The sequence below is a fragment of the Emys orbicularis genome, chromosome 1 (genome assembly GCF_028017835.1).
Source record: "Emys orbicularis isolate rEmyOrb1 chromosome 1, rEmyOrb1.hap1, whole genome shotgun sequence".
NCBI classification, from domain to species: domain Eukaryota; kingdom Metazoa; phylum Chordata; order Testudines; family Emydidae; genus Emys; species Emys orbicularis.
In genome coordinates, this window is record NC_088683.1 from 60,671,587 (window position 1) to 60,684,383 (window position 12,797).

Below are 12,797 nucleotides of genomic sequence, written 5' to 3' on the forward strand. Positions count from 1 at the left end.
TCTAAACTAGAAAAAAATCTCAATTTTCTAGACTTTTAATTCATTTAATTATCGTGGGCTTCTTAGCAGAAATCTCTCACCCTCTACTAGCTGCTCAGCTATTGATAGCCTCTCACGGGAAAAAGAAAAATAGTCCAGCCGTAGAGGATTGGCTCGGCTCCAATAAATATGGGAAGTTGTTATTGAAAAATTAACACACTAATTACGTACCCAGAAAAATAGACAGAGGGCAAATGGATACTTTCATATTTGGTTATCTTTTATTCAGTACTCAGAAAAAGTATGTTCACCTGTAAAATAACCCAGCACACTTGTTCATTTTTAAAAAATAAAAATAATATTTGATAAACATGCCTATTCTGTTCAATGCCCAGAGATTTCACTCAATTTAATAAGATCAATAGAAACAAGTCTTAGGTGTAAGGAGGCTCACTCTGTAATATGGTAACACTTTGTTAAAGAAAGATCTGATGACTATATTCTTATATGATGTGTGTCTAAACAAAAGCTCACTGACACACTAATTATTGTGTGCAGTGTAGTTGTAGCCATGTTGATCCCAGAATATTGGAGAGGCAAGGCGAGTAAGGTAATATTTTTTTATTGGACCAACTTCTGTTGGTGAGAGACAAGCTTTCGAGCCACACCTGAAGAAGAGCACTGTGTGGCTCGAAAGCTTGTCTCTCTCACCAATAGAAGTTGGATAAATAAAAGATACTACCTCACCTACCTTGTTTCTCTAATACGGATTATTTTGTTTCTGATATTTACATGGCAAGGATATGTAAAAACCTGTTAAGATTCCCTAAACAAAGTACAAAAACAAAAATGAAAGTAATTTGCTTGAAACATGCAATGTTATAACTTGCTCATATTAACTGATTTGCATTTATTACCCTAGTAAGGTTTAACCAACCATCATAAAAGCTGTCATGTACAGACTCAATTTCATCCAATCATTGAACTTTTCTATAAGGACAAAATGCCATATGTGAAACAGAATGTACCAAAATATCTAGATATTTTTTTCTTCACAAATGTGGGGTATCAAGGACACTGAATAAAAAAATACTGTTTCTGAAAAAAGTTTATCAGCTTCAACTCAGGATCAGCAGCACCTTGCTTAATATCACAACACTTAGATATATTTATACTGAAAACAACGATATGTTTATTACCAATGATTCAAGAGATCGTGAATAAGGATAATGGAAGAAAAGGTTATATTTAAAACAAAAATCATAACATTTCTAGAGACTAAACTTAAATATTAGGTTAACCTGTCTAATGAAGTTAACCTCACTCACAGCCTTTTGAAGTATCTTCAAACCAAAACCGTCCATGATCCCATTTTCATGAGTGTAAAGGCACTGCACTTTTACTTCCTAGGTACAGGATGATGGGATGTCTTTTTTGTTCCCAAAATATGTTCCAGTGAACCTTTAAAGGGTATCAAGATAAGGGTCTCTTCCCCTGTTGTATTTCTATACCTGTTCGTTCCTTTTTGAAATTCTTACAATCCTTCATCTGCATTTAGCTTTGATGGTTGACCAATTGTGAATGAGATAAAACTTTATTTACCTGTCTCTGTTAAAATGTAAATTAACATCTTTTGTCTGAAAGGAAACCTGCTTCTCCACCTCTGCTGTGATACAGAACATATTTTCAGCTGACATACATAACTCCTTAACAGCATCTGTACATACATTTCACAACAATGACCAATGTGACCCTGGCTTTCATTTAAGCCCACATACAATTTTCTCTGGGGAACCAGAATATACCTACCAGAATCAGAATATTCTTGTAACCCCCTTGGCCAGCTGGCATTCAGGGTTTCTTGGGTCATAGCATATATATGAAAAGTTCACAGAACTCAATTTTTCTATAACATGTGACCATGGATATAACAGTTTATGTTCATATAGTGCCTTTCATACCAAAAGGATCCCACAGCTCTTTACAAACGCTGTACAAGAGTTACTTTGCCCACTACTAAAAGATAGCCACCTCTCCAGTGGAACTCATCAGCTTTTTTATGGTGCATAGCATCATTATGATAATTTAGTATAGGAAATGAAGTTCATAACTGAAATGTAAATGTAATTAACTAACTGTAATGCTGTTCTCTTGCTGCAGAGAGGAAATGGTTCCTACCACTCTTAGTCATTAGTCTCCCTTTGCCCCCATCTAATTGGATTTGGCCTCTCACAGACCCCTGCCACTCTTCTCCTTCTGTCTTATTCTTTTACCTTACAGCCTTCCTTGTATCACCACTACCCTCCACATGATAAAGCTATCCTCTGCTTCTCCATGGATTAAACCCTGGTGGGAGATTGTGTTACTTGCCAAAGTGCTGAAGTAACAATTCCAAAGTGCTCAGTGCCAAACGGAAGAACCTATGCAACGGAACAGAGGATTCTTTAAGATCTTCAGAGACTACCTTTCTATTTATGCTCCTGATCTAGTGGTGGCTGAAGAGCCGTGGTGTCACCAAAATAAAACTTAAATAATGGAGGACAAGACCTGACTAGAAATCACAGGGGCATGCAGAATAGATACTAAAGCAGAGTAGGTGCTGAACAGGAACAATAATTGAAGAGATGTATCTTCTGTGGGAAACCTCTTGCTGACCTCTGTCAGGAGGAAATGAATAAAATGTTCCAGGATGGTAGTTAAGTTCCATAGTGAGATAAAACTGTCAGATATGAGGATGAATTTTGGTGGGTACCACCTGACTCTTGCTAGACAGCTAAGATCCAGGAGTAAGAATCCTACAAAACAGCTTCACAAAAGTAGAATTTCAAGGTGAGTAACATTCTCTTAGTGCTGTGTACTAGTCTTCTCTCTCCTAGGACACTACTCTAGCCCCACACAATCAGAGCAGAGACTGGGAAGAAATCAGGAAACCTTTCTTTTTAAATTTTCAATTTTTTAACAAATAACAGCAGAGCTTAACTGTAAAATGTCATTTGTCATTGTGTATATACTAGTGTTGGTTCCTCTGTAGTAAATAAAAATGACAGTAGTTCAAGTCATGTTGAGCAACACTTTTTATCCTTAGTTGTTTTTATAGAATATATTGAAAATAGGCTCCATTTTGGAAGGTGGGGGAAAGAGGAGAGTCTTTCAGATTAGAATTTTCAGGTCACTGCTTAGTTTTTTTCCCACCCCATGCATGTAGCTTTGCCTTTAAAATAAACCTAAAACCTTCAGGAACTTGTATACAGTGGTATAAAACTAGTTATTGTACATTTCAAAGAAGATACATTATTGTAATATCTTCTGTATTCCGAATTGGGTGATTTCTCATAACTCATAAGTTAAAGTAATTGATAGTTATTTATAAATGAATGATCATACAGAAGGATCAAGGTAGGCAAGCAAATATTAAACTACTTCTTCACCCAAATTAAAAAAAAAAAACTTTAAAACTAACAGTAAATATTTAACACTAATTAATTAGGAAAAGTAGTGACCAAACTATATGACATTATCATACTGCTAGTGGCCAAATATAAAATATACTTCTATAAAACCACTTATAAATTTCCCCAGCAATGGCATTTTGGTATCGCCCCACCACACTTTACAAAGAAATTAAAAATTATATTTATATAATTACATGGGCTGAAGGAATCCCGCAGCCCCAGAGGAGAAAGGAACCTTCATAAAGTTATTTATTTGAGGTTTGCCCTCCACCCCCCACTTATCTTTAGCCATGATGGAAAAAGCAGACAGGTCCCCTAGGCAACTAACAAAACTTACAGAGAATACAAGCAAACTGAAAAGGTACATCTTTATCTATCTTAGATAATTAGACTGTAAGCTGTTTGGGGCAGAAATCACCTTTTATTCTGCTTTTGTATAATGCCTAGTACAATGGAAGTCTCAATCCTAATCAGGCCTTGTAGATGATACCTATATACAGTAGAGGAAGGCAATGACAATAAGAAAAGCTATTACAGAGGGGAACAAAAGGGCAGAGATCTTATTTTCTAAACATATGATTAGTGATCTGGTAAAGCATGCATTTAAACCAAAAATCTCATTTACTCTAGCAAGGAGGATTGTATAGAAGAAACCTCTCATAGGTCTGTATTGTACTGAATGAGATAAACTTAATACTAACTCAAAAGGACAGTTTTTTTTTTTTAAGAAAACAATGGTTTTTTTTTTTTTTTACACTAGCAACCCAAGCCAGCAATACACAAAACAAATGACCCACAGCTTTTACCTACTTTCAGCTGAAGCTAGGTTTGACAGTCTTGGAAAAATAATAGTTTTGCTGCAGTGGATTCAGTTCTTGAATAAGTGTACACTAGATACAGAACAGAATTAAAAACCATGGGAAAGAAAGTTAAGGACAGAAAAAAAGTTTTCTACTTACTTTAGACAAGCAAACAGAACCTAAAAATAATTACTGGTTACAGAACAGAGAAACTGTGGTTGTGATTTTAATCTTACACGTCAATTCTTAATATGACCACAATGAAGGATCTGGAGGAAGCAACATTTCTTAATAAATTCCTGGAGAGCAGCATCAAGCTAGAGAGTTAGAAAATGAAGCCCCATTGTGCTAGGTACTATACACACACCTATGAAGACAATGTCCCTGCCCAGAAAGGCTTACAATATAAGATAAGGGAAGTATAAGTAATTAGTGGAATGGGATTCAATCGAACAATTTTTATATAATCAGCAATCGCAAATATAAAGTGGAGATTATCCCCATCTTCCCATCAAAATAGCCATAATTAACGGGCAAATTTCTTGTAGGCATCACAAGAGGTGGGAGGTCTTGAGAAAGTCTGATACATTAAATTTGTTTATAAATAGTGCTAAGTAGCTTTCTCCACTGTTCAAATAGAAAATGTAAATAATTTTGAAAATCTGAATCCAATTAGAACACATACTCATAGATTTAAGTAAATGGTCAAAGTGATTAGTGACTACTTTACTTGATCAGCTAATCAGTTATTTTTCCCATTAAAGATTTCAGACACACAGAACACATTACATCTTTGTTCTGAAACTTACTTCAGCCCATTTAAGAATACAGGTCATGCAGAAGAAGTGCCTGCAGTTTTCAGGAAAACCAACCTCCTGTTCTAAAAGGCAGTTTAGACAGATCGGGCACCTGTCAGCTTCATCATATAACACAGCAGTAGGACAGGAACAGCTTTCTTCATTCTCTTCACCTGTTATTAACATTGACACTTTCAATTACTGTTCATTTCTGGAACTACATTAGATTTTAATACAACAGTTTGAGTTAAAAATAAGTGTGCTAACTCTTAACTGTACATATTTGCATCTTCCTGATGTACTCAAGTTTAATATCTTGTATTTTTTGTAAAGGTAACAACTCATCTAGTTGTAGTAAAGAGCAGAGTGGCAAGTCAATTATCAATGTTTCAGTTGTTTAGTCAAGCTGTTGACCAAAACAGTGATGTTAAAGGAATTTTAACTTGACTGGAAAAAACCTGAAGAGCCTGGCAACCACATAATCCTTACCAGTATTCTCCATTCAAAGGAATGGAAGTTAGCTCTACATTTGTTTTAAAAAAATATAAACAGAGGGATGATAGGGCTAGATGAGTTCAATAATTTAGCCTATTTTATTTGGAATCAATGCACAATGTAAAAATAGTTCCCTTCTGTCTAAGCCCCCACTCATATGCTTGTGATGTCTGGGCATAATGGGATGAGTTAAGCATGTCTCCGTTCTAATACCTTGTAAATCAACAAAAACATCTATCCTTAACTTTAGCTTTTTTGTACTTTCATTCAAATTAAAATGATTTTTTCACATGACTTCCTCCTGACCTATTAAAATATCTACTGTGCATGCTAAATGCAGCAACGTTCTTAATTTTGTTAAATCAAAACTTATTTTCAAATCAAACCAAACTGAATTCAACCCATAGTTCATGATAGTCAGAAAGGACTAGTTTCATGACACGTCAACTTTAAAGTTTTCACACAATATATTAATTCCTTCACTCAAAACAGTGTTTTCATGTTTTCCCACTCACCCATAACTCAAACACAAATGAAGAGATGTTACTCAAATTTACGAAAACTACATTGCTATTAAGTTGCAAACACTACTAACCCAGGGCTGGCTGGGTTAAGTTGCAAACACTACTAACCTGCCTGCAACTGACTGAGAGGTCTGTTTCTGTTTGTTTCTAGAACTGTGATCAGGTTGAACATGTTGCTGTAAAGGATTCAGGGACCTTCCCAGGTAGAAGAAAAAAAAAACAAACCAAATTTTGCTAACCAGTGTAAATTTACAGATTAAATTCTACAACCTACAATCTACTAATTCAGAGAAAGATCAAATACAAAATCTAAGCACATTGCTTGAACCTGACTACTGACAATAAAACGTTGTAATGTTTTCCCTAAAATTTTAATTCCAAACATTGTCACTTTATTATAGGACACCACACACAAAAGTTACATATATATACACATGCATAAGTTACCTTCCATGTCTTCATGTTTTTGATCCTCAATATTTGGAATACATTTTTTTTTGTTCTTCATCTCTACTTGGGAAATACAACCTGAAAAATATTGAAGTAACAATATAGTTTCGCTTAATATATGTTTTACATTCCAATTAAAGAAATTAACCACTATCAACTTTACAAAAGAATTTCCAGTGCTCGCCACTGTTTTATTATATAAATTGGAGAGCAGAGGTATCTGCCAGAGAGAGAAGCAGAATATGGACCATTTAATATGCACATTTTTGTAGCCTGTTTTGATCTCAATGTCTCACTGGACCAGCTCAAGTAGGTGGCTACAGAAATAGTTTAGCCACTGTAAAGCCTAATAAAGAATCTCTTTTTTTAATATCAAAACTAGTATTAATACAACTTTACACCTGATATTTTATAGGTGAACTACAAAACAATTTTTAATAAAATATCCCCCAAACTTTTGTAAGATTCTAAAAGGAAAAGTAGTATTTTTTATTAAGAAAAATGTGTTCTTCCTTGAAAGTTTCCTTGATAAGTTGGCCCCCTTAGTTCTCATAAGTAGGCTTCTCCATCTCTATCAAAACTGTAGCAACTATGCTCTGCCATTCCCACCTCAGCAGTTGGGGGCGGGGCGGAACAGCAGGATTTGGAAATCACTTAGATGTATATGGAGGAGCGAGAAGAGATGAAGATGATGCTCCAAGCCTGAAGAATAGACATAGCAGCATGACTACAGTGAGAATTAAGAGGGCTTAGGAGGAAGATGTTTTAGCCATGCTGAGTTGAAAATGCTGTCTTGACATCCAGAAAGAAATGTGAATGAGGCAGGCTGAAATATGAGATTTGAGACAGGTCACAAGTGCAGGTATAGATTTAAGAGTCACCAGCATAGAGGACACAGTTGACACAATCACCCAGAGGGAAAGGTGTCAACTGAAAAAAGGAAGGCCTAGAAAGGTCCCTGGGACCTACATCCCATTCACTCAGACTGCACTGATGTGATACCACGAAAGAAATAAACAGGTTTGAAGGACGGCCTGTCCACCGAATCAAGAGCTGGACCTATCCCAGGTCGTCTTAGCTGAGGATGGAAAATAGGCGTCTCTTCCTCTCTATCTTTCTCTCTGTGAAGGGTCTCTTTGTTTAGGTCACAAGGTGATGCCTTGGAAAAGTAATACTTGCTGCCATTCACTAAGAATTGTGTAGCAGAATCACCCTTTCCTCTTGCTGCATCTTAGATTCCTAAGTCTTAGAGGAAGAGGAGGGTAAAACCCCAGTAAACATCCAAGTTTCCAGGAGAAAGGCAGAAGTTGGAGACATTTTATAGTTTAAAATATGTTTATAATACCCAGGAATGTATTCAATTCATGTCCCATGTGCTTGTTGCCAGGGCCAGTTAAGAGACAGATTTACTGATGTATCTAGGTATGAAGCCTGCTTGCCTGGAAAGCACGTAGATACAACTGACTAATTCTGGTACCACAGAGGAAAAACAGTCCTGCAGCTGAGGCTATAAGAGGGAATGAGTGTGGGAGAGGAGGTGACTTACCCTCAGTCTATGGACAGAGGGTGTCTACACTTCAATTAAAAACCCACGGCTGGCATGTGCCAGCTGACTTGTATTCATGAAGCTCAGGCTTCAGGGCTGTTGAACTGCAGTGTACACTTCCAGACTTAAGCTGCATCCTGAGCTCTAGGACCCTCCAACCTTGCAGGGTCCTAGAGCCCAGGCTGCAGCCCAAGCTCAGAAGTGTACACTGTAATTAAACAGCCCTGCCACGGGTGTCTAACTGCAGCATACATACACCCTTTCTAAGCCATAGCTCACTTTCCAAGCAGCTGCAGCTGCTCTAAGGCCACTTGCTGTAACATGGTAACCCTTCCCTTCTCTGAACTCTTCACCACTATCCGTGCTGCTTATTACACCTCTACCTCAACATAACGCTGTCCTCGGGAGCCAAAAAAAAAATCTTACCGCGTTATAGGTGAAACCGCGTTATATTGAACTTGCTTTGATCCACCTGAGTGCGCAGCCCCGCCCCCCCCCCGAGCACTGCTTTACCGCGTTATATCCAAATTCGTGTTATATCGGGTGGTGTTATATCGAGGTACAGCGTACTAAGATTTGATGTTTTTGTGCGCTTGGATTCCCATTTGCAGCAGTCCCCTTCAACACAGCTAGTAGCTCTTTGTTGAGACTCCCCCTGCTTCCCGGCTACTCCCACATGCTGTTTTACCAATCTTGTGGTGAGAACAGGAAGGTGAGCAGCACTGCTGCTAGTGGTCTTGTGCAGTGCCATTTAATTGGCTACTTCAGGCCACTAAGGGCGTGCCTACACAGGGAAACTGACTGGAATAGCTACTGTGGAATAAACTATTCCAGAACAACTAGTCTGGAATCTCTCTGTACGTGGACACACTTATTCCAGTGTAAGAGTTTCCATACAGTGACCTATTCTGGAATAGCTACTGTGCTTTAAATTCACACCCTACCTTATTCCAGAGCAACTTCCCCATGTAGACAAGCCCTAAGTCACTGAATGTCCAGAGTGTGCTTAGAGGGGAGCCTCAGGAGTAGATTTCAAAGTAGTAAAGCTATTATGGGAGTATCTTCTGGTTCTCTGGCTCTCAGAAGAACACACAGGGAGAGTGTTGAGAGGGGCTTTCTGGATCTAGCATCAACAGTGATTAACACCTTTGCTGCTTTCCATTTGCTGTCAGGACAGAAAGATCATGTGTGAGAACAGGTGTGTCTAAATACAAAGGAGAAATGTCATTAATGTGTTTTTAATCAAGATTTGTGATAGTTACCATTTCCTTTAGCTCCAGATAAATCTAGACTGTTTACTCTACCAGAATGCATAATGTTTCAAACCAAAGGTTTGCGAACAGGGGCTGCTAACAGGGAGTTTCGCAAGGGAGTTCTCCAGGTGAAGGAGGAGCTAATACAGCATCTGTGGGGTAAGTGACTGTCTGTAGTGTGTGTTTGTTTGTGTTTGGGGGTTACTTGCTGTGTGCTGAGCTTGTGTTTGTTTGGTTGTTTGAGGGACCGTGTGCTCTGGCTGGCAGTTGGAGGCAGGTTTGAAAGCTCGAAGCCTCTGGTAATTGGCTGAGCCTTAATCAGTGGGCGGGGCATTCACTCAGGCCAGGGCTTTATAAAGCCGCGCACAAGCGACCAGGGAGCTTTGCGAACAGGGGCTGCTAACAGGGAGTTTCGCAAGGGGAGTGGGAAGGGAGTGGGAGTCCCTCGCCAGCTGTAACCCCATCCCCGTGGCCCCCCCCTAAAACCTATAAACCAAACCACATTCCAAAACTCCCTTCTGTAAACCACCCTTTCACTAACTAGGATACAATGCAGGCAGAAGCCCAGCAGCAGAGTGGGGGCTATCCAGTTTATTGCACCGACTGTTACATGTATGATTACCTGCCCTGTGGGCGGGTGGCGTATGTGTGCAGTCGGTGCAAGGAGCTCCTGGCCCTCAGAGACCATGTACGGACTTTGGAGGCCAGGGTGGCGGAACTGGAGGAGCTGAGAAAGGCAGAGAGGTATGTTGATGAGGCTTTCCGGGACACTGTAGAATTGTCCCACCTCCGCTTAGACAGCACCTGTGCTGTTAAGGAGGAAGAAGGGCCCAGGGAAGTAGAGCAGTCAATGGGAGCAGAGGGAAACTTTCCCGTAGTTGGGACCCTCCTTCCAGATGGTTCTGGGGTCGCCTCTCGCACTGAGGTTGCCTCTCCGGGGCAGGGAACTCCAGTTTCTAGGAAAAGGCAGGTGTTAGTAATGGGAGATTCGATTATTAGAAATGTAGATAGCTGGGTCTGTGATGACCGGGAGAACCGTATGGTGAATTGCCTGCCTGGTGCGAAGGTTGCGGATCTCTCGAGGCATCTAGATAGACTTATGTGTAGTGCTGGGGAGGAGCCGGTGGTCGTGGTACATGTAGGTACCAATGACATAGGGAAGGGTAGGAGAGATGTCCTGGAAGCCAAATTTAGGCTGCTAGGGAAGAGACTGAAATCCAGGACCTCTATGGTGGCATTTTCAGAAATGCTCCCAGTTCCACGCGCAGGGCCAGGTAGGCAGGCAGAGCTTCAGAGTCTCAAAGCGTGGATGAGACGATGGTGTAGAGAGGAGGGGTTCACGTTCATTAGGAACTGGGGAAACTTCTGGGATGGGAGGAGCCTATACAGGAGAAATGGGCTCCACCTAAACCAAAGTGGAACCAGACTGCTGGCACTAAACATTAAAAAGGTTGTAGAGCAGTTTTTAAACTAGGAGATGGGGGAAAGCCGACTGCTGCAGAGGAGCGTGTGGATCGGACACAGACTTCTCTTAGGGGAGAGTCTGATGATAGAGAATCTCCAGGTTATAGTCAGGAGCAGAGGACTGAAAAGTATAATGTAAGGGCCGGATCAGATGATAAACAGTCACATCAAAAAGAATCTGGCACATCAGAAAAAGGCAGGCTAATAAACAGGGACAAGTTTTTAAAGTGCTTGTACACAAATGCCAGAAGTCTAAATAATAAGATGGGTGAACTAGAGTGCCTTGTGATAAAGGAGGATATAGATATAATAGGCATCACAGAAACCTGGTGGACTGAGAGCAATCAATGGGACACAATCATTCCGGGGTACAAAATATATCGGAAGGACAGAACAGGCCGTGCAGGGGGAGGAGTGGCACTATATGTTAAAGAAAGTGTAGATTCAAATGAAGTAAAAATCTTAAGCGAATCCACAGGTTCCATAGAGTCTCTATGGATAGAAATGTCATGCTCTAGTAAAAATATAACATTAGGGATCTATTATCAACCACCTGACCAGGACAGTAATAGTGATGATGAAATGCTAAGGGAAATTAGAGAGGCTATCAAAATTAAGAACCCAATAATAGTGGGGGATTTCAATTATCCCCATATTGACTGGGAACATTTCACTTCAGGACGAAATGCAGAGATAAAATTTCTCGATACTTTAAATGACTGCTTCATGGAGCAGCTGGTACGGGAACCTACAAGGGGAGAGGCGACTCTAGATTTAATCCTGAGTGGAGCGCAGGAGCTGGTCCAAGAGGTAACTATAGCGGGACCGCTTGGAAATAGTGACCATAATACAATAGCATTCAACATCCCTGTGGTGGGAAGAACACCTCAACTGCCCAACACTGTGGCCTTTAATTTCAAAAGGGGGAACTATACAAAAATGAGGGGGTTAGTTAGACAAAAGTTAAAAGGTACAGTGACTAAAGTGAAATCCCTGCAAGTTGCGTGGGCCCTTTTTAAAGACACCATAATAGAGGCTCAACTTCAATGTATACCCCAAATTAAGAAAAACAGTAAAAGAACTAAAAAAGAGCCACCGTGGCTTAACAACCATGTAAAAGAAGCAGTGAGAGATAAAAAGACTTCCTTTAAAAAGTGGAAGTCAAATCCTAGTGAGGCAAATAGAAAGGAGCACAAACACTGCCAACTTAAGTGCAAGAGTGTAATAAGAAAAGCCAAAGAGGAGTTTGAAGAACGGCTAGCCAAAAACTCCAAAGGTAATAACAAAATGTTTTTTAAGTACATCAGAAGCAGGAAGCCTGCTAAACAACCAGTGGGGCCCCTTGATGATGAAAATACAAAAGGAGCGCTTAAAGATGATAAAGTCATTGCGGAGAAACTAAATGGATTCTTTGCTTCAGTCTTCACGGCTGAGGATGTTAGGGAGATTCCCAAACCTGAGCTGGCTTTTGTAGGTGACAAATCTGAGGAACTGTCACAGATTGAAGTATCACTAGAGGAGGTTTTGGAATTAATTGATAAACTCAACATTAACAAGTCACCGGGACCAGATGGCATTCACCCAAGAGTTCTGAAAGAACTCAAATGTGAAGTTGCGGAACTATTAACTAAGGTTTGTAACCTGTCCTTTAAATCGGCTTCGGTACCCATTGACTGGAAGTTAGCTAATGTAATGCCAATATTTAAAAAGGGCTCTAGGGGTGATCCCGGCAATTACAGACCGGTAAGTCTAACGTCGGTACCGGGCAAATTAGTTGAAACAATAGTAAAGAACAAAATTGTCAGACACATAGAAAAACATAAACTCTTGAGCAATAGTCAACATGGTTTCTGTAAAGGGAAATCGTGTCTTACTAATCTATTAGAGTTCTTTGAAGGGGTCAACAAACATGTGGACAAGGGGGATCCGGTGGACATAGTGTACTTAGATTTCCAGAAAGCCTTTGACAAGGTCCTTCACCAAAGGCTCTTACGTAAATTAAGCTGTCATGGGATAAAAGGGAAGGTCCTTTCATGG

General features: G+C 39.8%; 1 protein-coding gene across 5 annotated transcripts in view; it reads right to left on the minus strand.

Moving 5' to 3' along the window:
- The window catches only part of SCAF11 (SR-related CTD associated factor 11), a 67,028-nt gene that overhangs the window by 35,801 nt on the left and 18,430 nt on the right, over positions 1-12,797 (minus strand). For 2 of the 5 annotated variants that reach the window (XM_065399666.1, XM_065399659.1), the window contains exons 3-4: positions 6,495-6,575; positions 5,041-5,201 (exon numbers count right to left, since the gene is read on the minus strand). In XM_065399666.1, the coding sequence (XP_065255738.1) occupies positions 5,041-5,201; positions 6,495-6,555 (222 nt within the window). In that variant the 5' untranslated portion in view covers positions 6,556-6,575. Of the gene's footprint in view, positions 1-3,849; positions 3,922-4,241; positions 5,202-6,494; positions 6,576-12,797 lie in introns of those variants that run through there. The other 3 variants (XM_065399675.1, XM_065399691.1, XM_065399683.1) reach the window with 3 other exon arrangements.